This window comes from Ornithorhynchus anatinus, chromosome 14 (assembly GCF_004115215.2).
Source record: "Ornithorhynchus anatinus isolate Pmale09 chromosome 14, mOrnAna1.pri.v4, whole genome shotgun sequence".
NCBI lineage: Eukaryota > Metazoa > Chordata > Mammalia > Monotremata > Ornithorhynchidae > Ornithorhynchus > Ornithorhynchus anatinus.
In genome coordinates this window covers 48,038,018-48,053,197 of record NC_041741.1, presented here as the reverse complement: position 1 = coordinate 48,053,197, position 15,180 = coordinate 48,038,018, and the positions used below count along the sequence as shown (strand labels likewise).

The window sequence follows — 15,180 nt, the reverse complement described above, 5'->3', positions numbered from 1 at the left end:
GTAGCTTTTGGCCGAGGAGCTTTCCAGGATACCCTTAGGCCTGGAGGCCCCTGCAGACTGGACATCTTCATTTCCAAACGATCTTCTTGGACTGGGGAGGGCCAGTGAGTGGGCCTGGGGACCCTTTCAGGCTGTCCCATCTGGGGCTCCCTTCCCCTCTCCCCGGCAGACCCCGAGCCCAGCGGGACCTGCCCGTGCCGGGGGCCGCGGGGCCGGCGGTGGCTGGGACGCCCCCATCCCGCTGGCTCGGCTGGCAGCGAGAGACGGCCCTGCCCGCCGCTGAGCCTCGGTGCCCATCTCCCTTCTTTGCAGCGCCCCCTTCGACAGGATTGCCGAGATCAACTTCAGCGTTGAGGCAGACGACGACAGCGTAAGTGGGGCCGCATGGAGTGGGGCGCGAGTGTGGTGGAGAGCAGACGGGTTGTGACCGGGAACCCCCTCGGGAGGCAGAGGGTGGCCCTCCGGCCCATTTCAGGAGGAGAAATGAGTCACCTGGGTACTCACCAGTAAGCAACGCTACCTTCCTCTGGAAACGGAGGGAGCGGGGAGCGAGGAGAGAAGAGGGACAGGTGACTGACTCCGCATTGGAACTTTGCCCGGAAATTGTTTTTTGTGGGGTTTTTAATGGCATTTATTAAGTGCCTACTATGTGCCGAGCTCTGTACGAAGCGCGGGCACAGATACAAGCTAATCAGGTTGGACCCAATCCTCGTCCTCCAGGGAGCTCCAGTCTCAATGGGAGAGAGTAGGATTTAATCCCCATTTTACAGATGAGGAAACTGAGGCCGGAGCTGGGATTAGAACCCAGGTCCTCTGATTCCCAGGCCCGGACTCTTCCCTCTAGTCCATCCTGCTTCTGGTTCTGGAGGGTGGTCTGGATCTGCAGCTCCCCGTGCCGTGTGGGGATCCGGGGTGGGGAAAGGAGCTCCCATCAACTGGCTGCTTGTTGCTGGAATGAACCCAGAATGGGCTTCAGGAGACCTGGCGTCTGCCACCTGGGCTAGACTCCTAATCTTTCTGGGCCGCAAGATCCTCTGGGGAGGGGATACCTGTCCTCCTTACCCCCTACTCCTTGGACTTGCAGTCCTTGAGGGAGACACGGAAGGTGTCTCGTCGATTATCTCGTATCTGCCCCAGAGCTGGGCGTGGCGGTTGGCCCCTTGTGAACCACCTAATTACTACCGTCGGGACGAACTGGCCTCTCCAAGTGCTTAGTACAGTGCTCTGCACCGTGGTGATCGCCTCGTCGGTGAGCAGGGCAGGACCCGATGACCTCTTAGAGAAGCAGCTTGGCTCGGTGGAAAGAACCCGGGCTTGGGAGTCGGATGTCATGGGTTCGAATTCTGGCTCTGCCACTTGTCAACTGTGTGACTGTGGGCAAGTCACTTCTCTGTGCCTCAGTGACCTCATCTGTCAAATGGGGATGAAGACTGTGAGCCTCACGTGGGACAACTGGATTACCCCGAATCTACCCCAGCGCTTAAACAGTGCTCTGCACATAGTAAGCGCTTAACAAATACCAACATTATTATTAAGTAGGCGCCCAAGAAATACGATTGAATGAATTAGGAGCGTGGCCGGCAGATGGCAGTTCCCAGGGAGGGAGAGCGTTCTGACACCGGGGGTCCGAGGGGCGGCCCCCACCGAGCCCGCTCCCGCCCCGGCCCCGTCCCTGCTGCCCCCGGGCCTGCCCCCGTCGAGGCCGCGGGGGTCCGTCCCCCGCCAGTAAGCGCCCCCCGGCCCAGGCTTCTCTCCAGGAGCTAATGTCGGTGGAACTCTGTTTCAGCCCAATGCATCTCTGTTTGAAGCGTGCTGCAATGACCAGATCCAGCCCTTCGACGACAACGTGGAGGAGGAGGAGGCGGCGGCGGAGGAGGAGGAGGAGGAGGACATCTGGGATGACAAGGAGATGAGCTATACGGCCCAGGGAAAGTCCAGGACCAGGTATGGGGAGGTGGGAAGGCGGAGAGGTCTGCCCGGCGCCGCCTGTGCCCGCTTTCCAAGCCCGTTGCTTGGCTCTGGGGCTGCCTCGTGCCTGGTCCCGGAGTTCGGGACTCGGGACGGAGTCCTTCCCAGGCCCGAGGAGCCGGGGGTCCGGAGCCGGGCCTCGGAACTGACCTCCGGGTGCCCTCCGGAGAACGGCGGGGGGTCCTGTCGGGTCACGGCGAAGGGTGGGGTTGCTAAATTAGCTGCCCACCCCCTCTGCCCTTTCGGGAATGCCGGGGCCAATCGGGTGACCTCCGGCTAGCCGGTCCCCGTCGCGGCCGGCGGCTGAACGGTCCGGGGGGCGGTCTCTCTCCTCCTGCGGTTGTCCGCGTGCTCCCTCCCCAACCCCGGGGCGGTCGTCCTCGCCTCGGCCTTGCCGGCAGCCCACTGCCGCAGAGCCGCTGGCCGGGCTGACGGATTTCAGGAGGGCGCCGGGGGGAGACGCGTCACCTCTTTCAGGGCGGGGAAAAAAGATCTCCCGTGTGGCCTCCCTGCCGGATCCGCTTGTGGAGCAGCGTCTGGGGCTGGGGGAGTTAAATCTGGAGCCTAGAGCCCATTTTCGTTCCGATTTTGCCCTGGGTCCCCCGGGGGTGCCGAGGAGGCCAAGGACTGTAGGTGGCGCCAGAGTTGCATAACAATAATAATGTTGGTATTTGTTAAGCGCTTACTATGTGCCGAGCACTGTTCTAAGCGCTGGGGTAGACACAGGGGAATCAGGATGTCCCACGTGGGGCTCACAGTCTTAATCCCCATTTTACAGATGAGGTAACTGAGGCACAGAGAAGTTAAGTGACTTGCCCACGGTCACACAGCTGACAGGTGGCCTCCCTCCCTCCTCTTCCCCCACTTCTTAGGAAGAGAAATAGTCTTTATTATGTTGTCGCTACTTGCAAAACGCTGTACTACTGGCTGGGAAGGAAATCTGTCTAGAAGGTAGAGACCCAGTCTTCGGCCTCCCAGAGGGCTCCCGGTCCTCCCTCTCCGGGGAGCCAGAAGGCCGTAGGAGCGAGAGGCTCGCGGCGGGGGGGGAGGCCCGACGGGCCTGTGGCCACCGGGCGGCCGTCAGTGGCCCTGGAGCCGCGGCCCGGCCCACCAACTGCATCCGGAGGTCCCGGGTGCGGCAGGAGGCGAGCGGTCGGCGAGAGCGGGTCAGCTGGCGCCGCGGCCTGACGGCCGCCGGGGAGACCCCGTCCGACTCACCCCCCCCTTTACCCGTCCGGGGCAGGTTTGGAGCGTCACAGGGCTCGGAGGGCTCCTCTAAGAGCGACCTAGAGAACGGAGATCGGGAAGGGAACGCGGACTCCGAGGAGGAGAGGGAGCCCCAGCGGCCAGCCTCTGTCCCGGCCAGGAAGACCGGCGGTAGCCCGGGCCCCGCCGCTGGGACGAAGGAGGCCGACTCCTGCGGAGGTAAAGGGGTCGGGGCCCACCCTCTGCTCCCTTCTTCCCACTCCCACCAGGACATTCCTGGGGGAAACCGATAGTGAAATGGAAGCCAGTGGGCCCTGCCTCGAATCAGTCAGTAGTACTTATTGAACGCTTACTGTGTGCAGGGCACTGTACTAAGCACTTGGGAGAGTGCAGTACAACAGAGTTGGTAGACACATTTGCTTACCGTAAACGAGCTGTCGCCACACAACCTTCCTCATCATGGGTCTGTGGGGTGCCCCTGCCGCCCCTGGAGTTGAGGGGTTGGTGAGTGGATTGGGGCTGTGTCCCAACTGCGATTTGGCCTTTTGACCGGGAATTGTAGTCGGGTGCTCCCAAACCCCCTCCTCCAGCACCCGCACTGGCCCGGGAGTGCTCCCGGTGGCCTCCTCAGCCGTGGCCTTCGCAGCGATCTCCCTGCTGACCTCGTCACAGTGGGTCAGGTGGGAGACTCGGCTCTCTGGTCTCCCACGGTACGGACCGGGCACCCGCCGTGGGCCGGACGCCGGAGTGGGTGCCCGCCCTCCACTGGGTCATTGGGAAAATATAAGCGGAAGTAGAGACCCGGGCAGGCCCAAATCGCCAAACGTAGAAGTAAAACAGAGTGGAGAGATGAGGGATACCAAAAGTGAAGAAGTGAAATAGGTATTCAGTGAAGGAGTGAGTCCTCGGTTGGCAGGATCAGGTAAGAGGAGGAGGAGGAGGTGAAGCTGGGGGAGGAAGTGACGCTTTTAGGAGGGAGCCGCAGGGTTTCTGCTGGTCACCGTGTCTCGCCAGGGGCATGTCTCAGATTTGGGTTCCTGCACCCCCTCCCTATCCCCGGCATCTATGGGTCAGTCCAGGGGACCGATTGTGTCCCCCATTGTGCCCTCCTCCCCACCGTGAGGTCTTGCCCCCCACCTTGAGCAAAGTCCTGGCCAGCCCTCAGGAAGTTTTCCGTGACCCCGGCCCTGGTGGGAACTGAGCACTTATTCAGGCCTGAGCAGCCAAACAAAACGCCCGGCTCAGTAGCCTGGGCGACCGGCTCGGTGTCCGGCAGGGCCCTGCCACCCCCCACCCCCTCGCTTTCTATCCCCAGCCGCCTGCGCGTGGGGCCTCTTCCCTGGGAAACCTGGAAAGGGCCAGAGCCTGGCCTGAGCCACCGGATGGGGTCCACTGGGCAGTCCCAATCAGCTGGGTCAGTCAGTGGTGGGGTGTTGAGGGGTGGCTCTTCGGGATGTCGGGGGGAGCTGGGGTCCTGGGACTGGGCTTGGCTAAGGTTTGGCTCTAGGGTCCTCCGTGGGGCTCCTCCTCATGTGCCCATTGCTTGGGGGATGTTCCGATTTGGTCCCTCTGCCTTCCACTCCCAGGTCCCATGGGCCTCTGCGCACTCTCTCTCCCTCTCACCCACCTGCCTCCCCCGAACCCTCTCGAAGGTTCTGGCTGGACAGCCGTGTTCGATGAGCCAGTGAACTCCAAGCCCCCTCCCCCGTGCGTAGCGATGGATGTCGGCTCCAGCGTGTGGGATGCCGCGGCGCAGGAGAGTTCGGCCCCAGAAGAGAAAGGCTGGGCCAAGTTTACGGACTTCCAGCCGTTCTGCTGGTGAGCAGAGACGGGCCCGGTCTCGCGACGGGCACCCCGCTCCCAGGGAGGCCCCGGGTCCGTGCCGCGCTCTCATCCCCTGCTCGCCCGAGGCTCCCGTGCCACCCCACCCTTCCGGGGCCTGCAGCCGCACTGTGTGAAGGGAGGGGATCTGGACTGAGGGCATCTGGACCGGGGCCATCCCCGGGTTGAGGATCCGGTGGCAGATTGGCAGGGAACTGGGCCGTCCCCGGCCCCGGGGTCCCAGTGGGGGGCGGGCAGAGAACTGCGCTGCCACGAGGCCGAGGCTCCGGGCGGGAGATGGGCAGGAAGCTGGGCCGTCCTCAGGTCGGAGATCTGGGTGGGAGTTGGGCGGAGAGCTGGGCCGTTTCCAGGTCGCTATCCGTGCACGCTGATTGTCCACTCTTCTCTCTCCTCCAGCTCAGAATCAGGGCCCAGATGCAGCTCTCCAGTGGATACGAAAAACAGCAACTCTGAGGGAAACCTCAAACAGAACCAGGAGGCCTGTGAGTGAGCTCGTTGTGGGAGGGGAATGCGTCTCTCTGTTCTCGTAGTGTATTCTCTCAAGCGCTCAGTACAGTGCTCTGCACACTCAGTAAATGCAGTTGAATGAATGAATGGGGGCTGACCTGTAGAACGGAGGGGATTGGCATCAAGCCTGGGTAGATGTTGGTAGATAAGCCAGGCCCCAAGACAGACTGCTCCTCCCAGAGCCCCCCTTTCTTCCCGGGGAAACCTCAGCAACCTTGAAGCTTTTGGCAGCCCCAAGAGGGAAGGGGGAGGTAGCTGGGAGAGAGAGAGAGTGACACTCCCTCCCCTCCTGTTCACACCTCCCAACTCCCTCTGGTGTGGCTTGAGGGGAGGGAGTCCGCACGGGCCAGCTACGGCTCACTGGGGGCCCAGTCAGTGTCACTTGCAGGATGAGCAGGCCAGCACGTGGGTGCCAGGGTTAACCCAGGCAGGTTGTCCCCGTTGGCTGTTGAGGCATTCCCTGGTCAGCCTGTCCAAAAGCAGGAGCAGCAGCCTCGGGACCCTCGGGGGAGCCGTGGGCTAGTTGCCCTCTCGGACACCCTTCCTCATGGTCAGGAATGGACGGTCCAACACCCCTGACTCTTCCCCGTCCATCCTCGACTCTCCCCACAGTGACCCAGCGCCGTCCGTCCCACACCCCTGGCCCTCCCGCATCCGTCCCTCCCTCTCCCCCAGTGACCCAGCCTGGACCGCTCCGTCCAAACCCCCCGGGAGCTGCCGGCGTTTCCGACTGGACGGCTCCCTGTGGGGACGGATCCCGGGCTCTCGCTCCCAGCTGGGGGAAGAAGCGTCTCCTTGTGTCGGGTTTGAACCTGCAGCCCTTTGGTTCCAGCGGGGCCTCTCGTCCCGGCGGGGTGGGATTTGGGAAACAGCAATCCCATGGTCGCCCTGCCCGCCCCCTTCACGGTTCTGTGAACTCCCATCCAGACCCAGGGTCTCAGGCTGAGTCTTTCCCACCTGCAGAGGGTTGAGTTGTTCAGAAACCGCTCCGTCCCGTCCCGGTCGTCGTATCCTGTGCCGCCTTCACCTCTGCCCTGTCCCTTTCTGAGATACGGACAGGATTGATTCCGGGCCAGGATTCAGCCTTTTGTCCCGCCCTCAGAGATGACCCCACACGTGCCAGCCAGACGGGCGGCGCAGTGGCCCCCAAACCTCCCCGGGCTAAAGCTGGCCGGGGCCTAAGCCCCTCCGAGTCGGTGCCCCGCCCGGGCCCCCGCCATCCCAGCCTGTTCCCGGCCCTGGCCTAGATGCCCGAGCGTGGGACCGGAGCCGGGGGGGAAACCAGACCTCTCTGGGGCCGCCACCCCACCTTTGCCGTCGCCCCAAGGGTCGACATGCGCCCGAGTCACTGAAGGCCAAGGCACCGCTACTCACGGGGAAGCTACCGAATGAAGGAAAGAGAGGGCGGGGTGCATTTAAAATGCTGTTCACCACCACCACCGCCCTGGCCAGGTGGAGGGGCGCCTCAGCGGGGCAGAGGAAGTCAGGGGCGGGGATGGGTGTCGGTGGGGAGTTAGATGGCCCTTCCCTTATGGTTCGGGTGGGTTTCCTGGAAGGCAGCCAGCGCGCGGTTCCTCCGAGCCCCCCGGCGCCGCCGTGGGAGACAGAGTCCTGGGCGGAGGTCAGCGGGGCTTCACCGAGCGGTTGGGAAAGTCAGGGCCGCTAGGCCCGGAGAGATGGGGTCCAGGCAGGGCGAGGGAGTCTCTCGAGTGGCTCACCGCTGCCACTCCCCCCAACTCCCAGTGCCCGCTCTCGCCGGTCCCTGAAGCCCGGGGGGTCCGGGAGAGCGGCTCCCTCGAGAACGTCCAGCGTGGGCTGCAGGCTCAAGGGCCCACCCAGCTGGGGAGGGAGGGAGCACAGCGCCCACCCGGCAGAAGCTGGCCTACTCACCTAGGGCTGCTCAGCCCGAGGACCGCGCGGAGACCCGGTCGGGGATCGCCCCGCCTGCTCCCGGCCTGAGCACCCCGACCCTCTCCGGCCCTTCCCTCCCTTCGTGGCGCTCTCTTCCCGTCCCCTCACCCCTGGCTTTGTCCCTTGCAGGTCCTCGGGCGCTCTCTTCCCCTGCGGTGGGCGCGGGCTCCCCGTGTGCCTGGAACGTGTGCGTGGCCAGGAAGGCGCCCCTGGTGGCCTCGGACAGCAGCTCGTCCGGGGGTTCGGACAGCGAGGAGGAGGAGGAGGACAGAGCCGGCCCGGCCTCCGGCCGGGACGCTCCCCAGCCGCCCTGGAACGCTGCCCAGCCGACCCCGGACGCCCGCGGCGAGGTGGACGTTCCCTCCAGGTGCGAGGGGATGGGGACCGGGGGCGGGAAGGGAGCCGGCCCCGGGTCCTGGCTCGGCCACCCCTGCCGCCGGCGGACCGCGCCGGGCCGGCCCCCGGGCTCTCGGGGAACGCCTTCCCTATCCTGCCCTGGGCCCTCCTCCTCGGGGTCCTCCAGAACCGGCGTGTCCCTGCCCGGCCGGCAGGCAGCCACGTTCCTTTCCCGTCTCCCTCCCCCCGTTCCTCCCGTCCTCCCCCCGAGAGTACAGAGGGCTGGTTCCAGAAGCGGTTACGGCTCTTCCTGCCGCCCCACCCCTGAAGCGAGAGAACCACCCAGGGCCCCTGACTTCCTGTTGCGGGTTTCTGCCTCAGCCAAACCTGTTCCTGGGTCAGGTGAGGTGGCTGTGTGGCCCGGTAGCCCTGGACCTGCCAGCCAGCTCCCAGCCTGAGGGACGCGATAATAATAAGGTTGGTATCTGTTAAGCGCTTACTATGTGCAGAGCACTGTTCTGGTCATCGGGGTCATCGGGTTGTCCAACGTGAGGCTCACGGTCTTCATCCCCATTTTACAGATGAGTAACTGAGGCACAGTGAAGTGACTTGCCCACAGTCCCACAGCTGACAGGTGGCAGAGCCAGGATTCGAACCCATGACCCGTGACTCCCTAGCCCGGGCTCTTTCCACTGAGCCACGCCGCTAGGTCTCCCCGCCGCCTCCTGCCGGCCGGGACTGTGGGTTGGGGTTCGGACACGCGGTCGGACCCGGGCTTAGGCACCGAGGGCTCGGCCAGCCGGCTCAGCGGCCGGCCAGTAGCAGCACTGACTGAGCGCCTGCCGTGGAAGGCAGAGGATGATGAAGGATTTAGCAGGCATGGTCTCTGCCCGCGGGGAGCTCCCAGTCTCACGGGCCAACTCTGGCACGCTGGGTGCCGTGGTGGGCACTAAGTCAGGGAGGGCAGGACAGAGCTGGAGCTGAGGAAAAGCAGAGCGCGGGGGAACCCGTAGTAATTATGGTATTCATTAAGCGCTTACTATATGCCAGTCACTGTACTTAAGAGCTGGGGTGGATTCAAGCAAATCCGGTGGGACCTAGTCCTGGTTCCACTTGGGGCTCACAGTCTCAATCCCCGTTTTCCAGATGAGGTGACTGAGGCACAGGGAAATGAAGGGACTTGCCCAAAGTCACCGAGGAGACAGGTGGCAGAGCCGGGATTAGAACCCGTGACCTTCCGACTGCCTGGCCTGTGCCGTATCCACTACGCCGTGTTGTCGGGGCCGTGCAGACGGATGAAGGACGGGGCCGGAGGTTACCAAAGCGCAGGCGGAGGCGGGCGGCTGGGGGGCCGCTCCCCCCAGGGCCGGGGGCACCCACTGAAGCCGCAGAGCAGCGGGTTTCTAAACCGACCCAAGGAGACACTTGCCCCGGCTGGGAGTGAGAGGCTGGGATCTGTTCCCACAGGGAGCCGTGCGGCCGGAAACTCTGGCAGCTCCCGGGGGGGTGGTGGGGAAGGATCCGTGGATAATCCTCCCGACCGGAGGGACGGTCAGGGATGGAGAGGGGACGTTCTGGGAGCCGGTCCCGGGCCGGATGGAGCCAAGAGCCGAACAGGGGTGTCGCTGAGGGCCTGTTCGACCGGCTCTGGGGTTCCTGGTCGATTGAGTTTTGGGGTTCCCTGCCGCTGACCCAGCTCTGGGGTTCCCCGATGATCCAGTTCTGTTGCTGACGTCTCAGACGCTGGGCTCCGTCCCGGCCGGGGCGGCCGGCCCCTCGGTCGCCAAGAGATAGGACCGTCCCGGCTCTGGTTCAGCGGGCCGTGCCGGAAGGGAGCACGGGGGTGTGGCCCACCGGGCCCCCGGGCAACTCAGCCTGGTCTCGGGCTCCGCCTCCACCCTCACCGCCTCCGCACCCGGGCCAGGGGAGCCAGGTGCGGGTCCCTGGCACGGTGCCGCTCGTGGGTGCCGAGGGCTGCCCTAGGGCCCTCCCGGGGGGGTGAGGGCAGGGGGCGTCCGGGTGCCTCCGGATGTCCCGCGTCACTTCTGGGGGTGCCGCCGTTCCGCCCGAGGGAAGCTGCCGGGATCCGGTTCGCCGCCCCGGCACGGTTGTCATTCGACGTGAGCCGGCTTCCGTGACGCTCGCGGAGCCCTTTCCAGGCGCCGGATCCTGCCCTCCTCCCAACCGCTCCCCACCGCCCTCGGGGGAAACTGGAGAAAAGGGCAGGCCGGAGACTTGCCCCACGGTCGGCGGCCTGCGCCCCGGGGCGTCGTGGGCTCAGCCAAGTGGCTGAGGAGCCTCACCTGTGCCCCGCCCCAGCGATACCCTTCCCAGGATTCTGAGCCCCCCCCCCGCCAGTTCCAGGCCCCGATGGCAAAACTGCCCCATCCTGGCATTCCGGGCCTCGGCCCCAGTGCGTCGGCTTGAGCGGGGTGGGGCCCGGGCACCCCGGGGGGCGGCATCGGAGCCGGGGATCCCCCGACGCGGGGACGGGGCCCGGGGCTCCCGCCCTTCCCGGACCCGGCCGTTAGGGAGAGGACGTGCCCGAGGGCCTTGGGGCCGTCCGTGCGGAGCCGCACGTCCTCGTCCGGCCACGGGGCTCGGGCTTCCCGTGTCCCGTCTGCCTGGGACAGCGACCCCCCTGTTCCCTCGGCTCCCCGGGGGGACCCGCCCTTCTCGCTGGCCCGCTTCCACTCCTCCGGGGACGGGGTGGGGGCCCGGGGCCTGGAGCCGCCTGCTGCCAAGTCTCCAGCGGGTCTGGCCCGTGTCCCTCTGGCCCAGGTGGCCAGACGCTCCCCCCGGTCCACCCCGTGGGGTGACCTGTCCTCCGGGCCCTCCCGCCCCTCCTCCCACGGCCTCCTACTGGCTTCTCCCCTCAGTGGGCGGCCCAGAGCCTCGCCGGCCGCATCCTCCCGAGTCCGTTCTCCGGCATCGAGCGGGTCCCGGTTGGGAATAACCCCGACGTCACCCCACCCCCTCGAGAGCCGGGCCGGGTGGTAGAGTCCCCGCTCGCTGAGCCCCAGCTCCACGCAGCCGCCGGGGTGTGTTGGCCGGGCACACCGGCCGGTGCCAAGCCGGCCGGGCACACCGGCCGGTGCCAAGCCGGCCGGGCTCGGGGCTTGGGCCGGGCTTGGGGGGGGTCAGAGGTCATGGGTTCTAATCCTGCCCCCGCCACTTGTCAGCTGGGTGACTTTGGACGAGTCACTTCGCTTCTCTGTGCCCTCGGTTACTTGGGCTGGAAGATGGGGATTAAGACCCTGAGCCCCACGTGGGCCAACCCGATCACCTTGGGAGTCAGAGGACGTGGGTTCCGATCCCGGCTCCGCCGTCGGTCCGCTGTGTGACCTCGGGCAAGCCGCTTAACTTCTCTTTGCCTCAGTTACCTCATCTTTAAATCTGATAGCCTTGTATCTACCCTAGCGCTTAGAACAGTGCTTGGCATATAGTAAGTGCTTAAATACCGTAATTATTACTGTTATTATACGGGATAGGGCTCGGGCCTGAGATTCAGAAGGTCGTGGGTTCTGATGTCAGGTCAACCATATGTCAGCTCTGTGACCTTGAGCAAGTCACTTAGCTCTATTGGGCCTCGGTTACCTCATCTGTAAACTGGGGATCGAGACCGGGAGCCCAGCGTGGGACGGGGACTGGGTCCACCCCCGTTTTGCTCGTATGCACCCCAAGGCTTAGCACGGTGCCTGGCACATAGTAAGCGCTCAGCAAATACCACAGTTATCATCATTAGGTCCCACCCCTTGCGAAGACCCGGGATGGGCCCCGCCCCAGCTGTTCCGAACACCAGCCCCGGGAGCCCCCCCGGCCCCCGCCTCACGTCCCAGCTGCCCGCAGGAGGGTTCCCGGGAAGAATCGGGCCGGGTCCGGGGAACGGCTCTCCCGGCACCCGGGATTCCTCCCGGGGTGCGGCCGCGTCGGCTCACGCCCCGGCGTAGGGGCACGAGCCGCAGCACGGTCAGCGCGCCGACCCCGAGCGCGTAATTCCACGACTCGGAACGGGGTCCGTAATCGCCACGGCCCAGAGCGCCTCTCCCGCCGCCCCGGCTCCGGCTCGCCCGCTCCCACCTCACCCCGCCCCCGGCCGGGGCCGGCCCGTCCGCTTCGGCTTCCGCGGCGGCTTCAAGAGCGATGGCCGGCGCGGTCCGGAGCCGGGGACGCCGCCTCGGGGAAGGGAGCCGGACCCTCAGGCTACCGTGGCCGGCGGTCGGCGGGGCGGGCTGGGCGTTCCATCGCCGTCGCCCAGATCCGGGCCCTTCTCCTTCGAGGTGCCGGCCGTGCTTCTCCGCCGGCCGTCGGGCCCCGAGAGACGCGCCCGGCTCGGGAAAGAGGCGGTGGGCGGAGACGGGCTCCACGGCCTCGCCCCCTCCCGCCCGCGGCCTCTGCTGGCGGGGCGACCCTCCCACGGGGGACCCCTCCGCCGCCAGGGTCACGGGGCCCGCTGAAGCCCGGCGGGGTTTGAGAACCTGGCCTTCTCGGAAATCGGGCCGGCCGCCTGGAGGAGGGGGCTGGTCAGGAAGGCCGTGGGACTGAGGCGGGGGCTCCCCGGGTGCGGGGAGTGCCAGGGTGCCATACGTAGGCTGCCTCCGGTGTGGCCAGTCTTCGCCGCTGCCCTCGGGCAGGGAGCCCCGAGGCGGAGCAGGGGATGGCGGGCCTGCCCAGCAGTGACGGTCGGCACGTGCCCGGGCAGAGCCGGGTTCCCGCTCCGCCGCTTCCAGGGCGGGGGCCTCCTCCCCGCCGCCCCCGCCCTTATGTTTCCGCCGGAGCGGGCGCACCGCTGGCGGGCTGGCTCGTCCCCGCGAGGGTGGCGGGGCAGAGACGGGGGAAGGACGCGGCGAGTCGTGCGGGGACTGGCCTCGGTGGGATCCGGGTCCGCCCGGCACCCGGAACCAGAGCTGGAGGCTCGGAGGCCGCCCGAGGGCCCGGGGCCTCCTCGGCCCCGAGCGCCCGCCTGCGTTCCCACCCGAAGCGTCCCCGCTGGTCCCACGGCCCCCTCTCGGGGGCCGCAAGTCGGGGCTTCGGCGCCCTCCCGGGCCCTACGGATTTAGCTCCTCCTGAGCCCTCCTGCCTTCCCCTGCCCCCGGCCACGCCCCTTCCCTTCCCCGGAGCCGGCGGGCCTCCCGGTTTGTCCCCTCTACCACCGTCCGCCCCCCCCGCCCGCAGTTTGCAGAGCGAGCTTCCTTCCCGGCCCCCCGGGCCCCCGTAGCCCCCGGCCGGGGCCCGGGGCCAGGCCGGCCGAGGGCGAACGGGCCGCCTGCCCGCCCGACGTGCGGGGCCCCGGGCCGTCGTGCCCGCCCCCCCCTCGACCCGGGACTTACATCAGCCGAGTCCGGGTGGCACGGAGGTGCCAGCTGGCTGGGTCCCTCCCCGGCACGCGCGGCTCCGGGCGCCCAGCCCGAGCGAGGGGCCACCCCGGAAGCGGCCCTCCTCCGCCGACGCCTCGGAGCCGACCCGCCCCCGACCCCCCGGGGGAGCCCGGGGGGTGGGGGGGTGGGGGAAGACCCCCGCCTTGGAGGCGCCCCCGGATGCCGGCTCCGGCCGGCCCCGCCGACCCGAGCTTTGACGTGTCCCCCCGCACAGCGAGGTAGCGGGCCTGGCCCTCCGCAAGCTGGCCGTGACCGACGTGGGAGGAGCCGGCGAGACCCCGCCGCTCAACAGCGTGGCCGAGCCCGCCCGGCCTCCGTCCGGCGCGACGCCCCCGGCCGACCCCGAGACGGGGACGAAAGGCAGGTGAGGCGGGGGAGCCCGGCGTCCCGGGGGGCGGGGGGGCGCGCTTCGGGGGGGCGGGAGGGGAGGGGGCCGCGGCGACCCGGGGTCCGACCCTTCTCAGCCCGGCGGGGGGCCGCCGTCACCCCCGCCCACGGGCCGCCCTCTCTGCTCCCTGCAGGAAAGAGGCGGCCCAGCCGGCGCCGGAAGCCACGGTGAACGGCCCCGCTTGACGCCGCCGGGCCCACCCAGCCGGGCGGCTTCATTTACCCAAGAAAACTACCTGGTGATGCAGTTGTCTGTCTGGTTTTTTAATTTTAATTTTATTTTGTAATAAATGCTGCATTGATAAAGGGAGCGGTCAGGACCGGTCGCACCACGGCGAAAGCGCCGAACCTTTCTTGGCGACGCCCAGACCGACCTTTGCCCCGCCCGCGTGAGCATCGCGCTGTCGGCCGGCCCGGGACCCGGCCCTCCCCTCCCCGCCGCCCCCGTGACCCCCCGCCGCCGGGGGCCGGCCGCGCCGCCGCTCCCCTTCCGCATAGCAATAAGGCCCCGTCGGACCGGGGCGCCCCCGCGTCGGGGGGCCGGGGGACGCGGCCGCGCCCGAGGACGACGACGCCCGAGCAGTAAGCCGGGACGGGCCCGGGGGCCGAGGGGCGCCCCCGCCCCCCGGGTCCCGCGGGGAGAGGCCGCCCGGAGCCGCGCCGGGGCAGGCGGACAGACCGAAGGCGCCCGGCCCCCTGCCCGGCTTGGACGTCCGTCCGGGAAGAACCGGAGCCGCGGCGGTCGGCCGGCCCCGCCGGGACTTACTTGGCGAGCGCGGACTGACGGGGACCGGGGGCGTTTCCGGGTCTGTTTTTAACGTTTTTAACGGATGCACGGACAGTCACACTTTGCACTTTGTATTCAGCAACAGCGTTGGAGCAGGACGGGCGCACCTCTGACCCTCGGAGCGTCCCCCCCACCCCCCAAGCGTCCCCCCACCCGGCCGGGAGGCCGGCGCCCGGGGCCGGCCGTGCGGCGAGGCCAGGGTCGGGGAGCGGCCCCCGCCCCCTCCCCGCAACACCTACGCCGCGGCGCCGACCCGGACCCTCACCGCGGGGCGGGCGGGGGCTGGGCCGCGGAGGCCCCCGCGCCCCGCCAGCTCCTCGTCTCCCCTTCCCCGACCCCCTCGTCGGTGGGAGGCGGGCGTGGGGACCCCCTTGCTAGGGGTGGGGGGCTACGCTGCGGCCAAGAGCGGCTTCCCCGTGGCCTTTCACAGGTACGCACGCGCACGCCCAACCGCAGACTCACAGACACGCACGCTCACCCGCCTCCGGCGGCGGTCGTCCCCCCTCCGTCCCCGGACCCCTCCCGGCGGCCTCCCCCGCCTCCCGCCTCCCCCCGGTGGCCGGGGCCACCGCCCGCTCGCCCGGCCCCCGACCTTCGGGGGCCTCCGGTCACCCTCGGGCCCGCGCCGCCTCGGTCCGTTCCCCGCTTCGCTCGGCTCCCCTCGCGGCCCGGCCCCCGGGCCGGTCCGGGCGGCATCTTTAAAAAGCCGGAAAACCCATCCGACGTGCCGCCTCTGTGGCCCAGATCCAGCGTGTCTCTGTGTGTTTTATCCGGGGAGGGGGGTGGGGGAGTCGGGAGGGGTCCGGGGAGAGGATTCGGGGTCCTTCCTCCCGGCCGGGGTCCGGCCGGAGAGACCCC

The 15,180-nt window shown here is 67.9% G+C and overlaps 1 protein-coding gene across 3 annotated transcripts in view; it reads left to right on the top strand.

Annotated features, from left to right (window-relative positions):
• PPP6R2 (protein phosphatase 6 regulatory subunit 2) overlaps nt 1–15,067 on the top strand; it is an 84,812-nt gene extending 69,745 nt beyond the window's left edge. For 2 of the 3 annotated variants that reach the window (XM_029079413.2, XM_029079414.2), the window contains exons 18-25: nt 313–370; nt 1,787–1,944; nt 3,212–3,393; nt 4,827–4,992; nt 5,413–5,498; nt 7,564–7,801; nt 13,363–13,512; nt 13,670–13,855. In XM_029079413.2, coding sequence (XP_028935246.1) covers nt 313–370; nt 1,787–1,944; nt 3,212–3,393; nt 4,827–4,992; nt 5,413–5,498; nt 7,564–7,801; nt 13,363–13,512; nt 13,670–13,721 — 1,090 coding nt within the window. In that variant the 3' untranslated portion in view covers nt 13,722–13,855. Of the gene's footprint in view, nt 1–312; nt 371–1,786; nt 1,945–3,211; nt 3,394–4,826; nt 4,993–5,412; nt 5,499–7,563; nt 7,802–13,362; nt 13,513–13,669; nt 13,856–14,401 lie in introns of those variants that run through there. The other variant, XM_029079415.1, reaches the window with a different exon arrangement.
• The last annotated feature ends 113 nt before the right edge of the window (nt 15,068–15,180 follow it).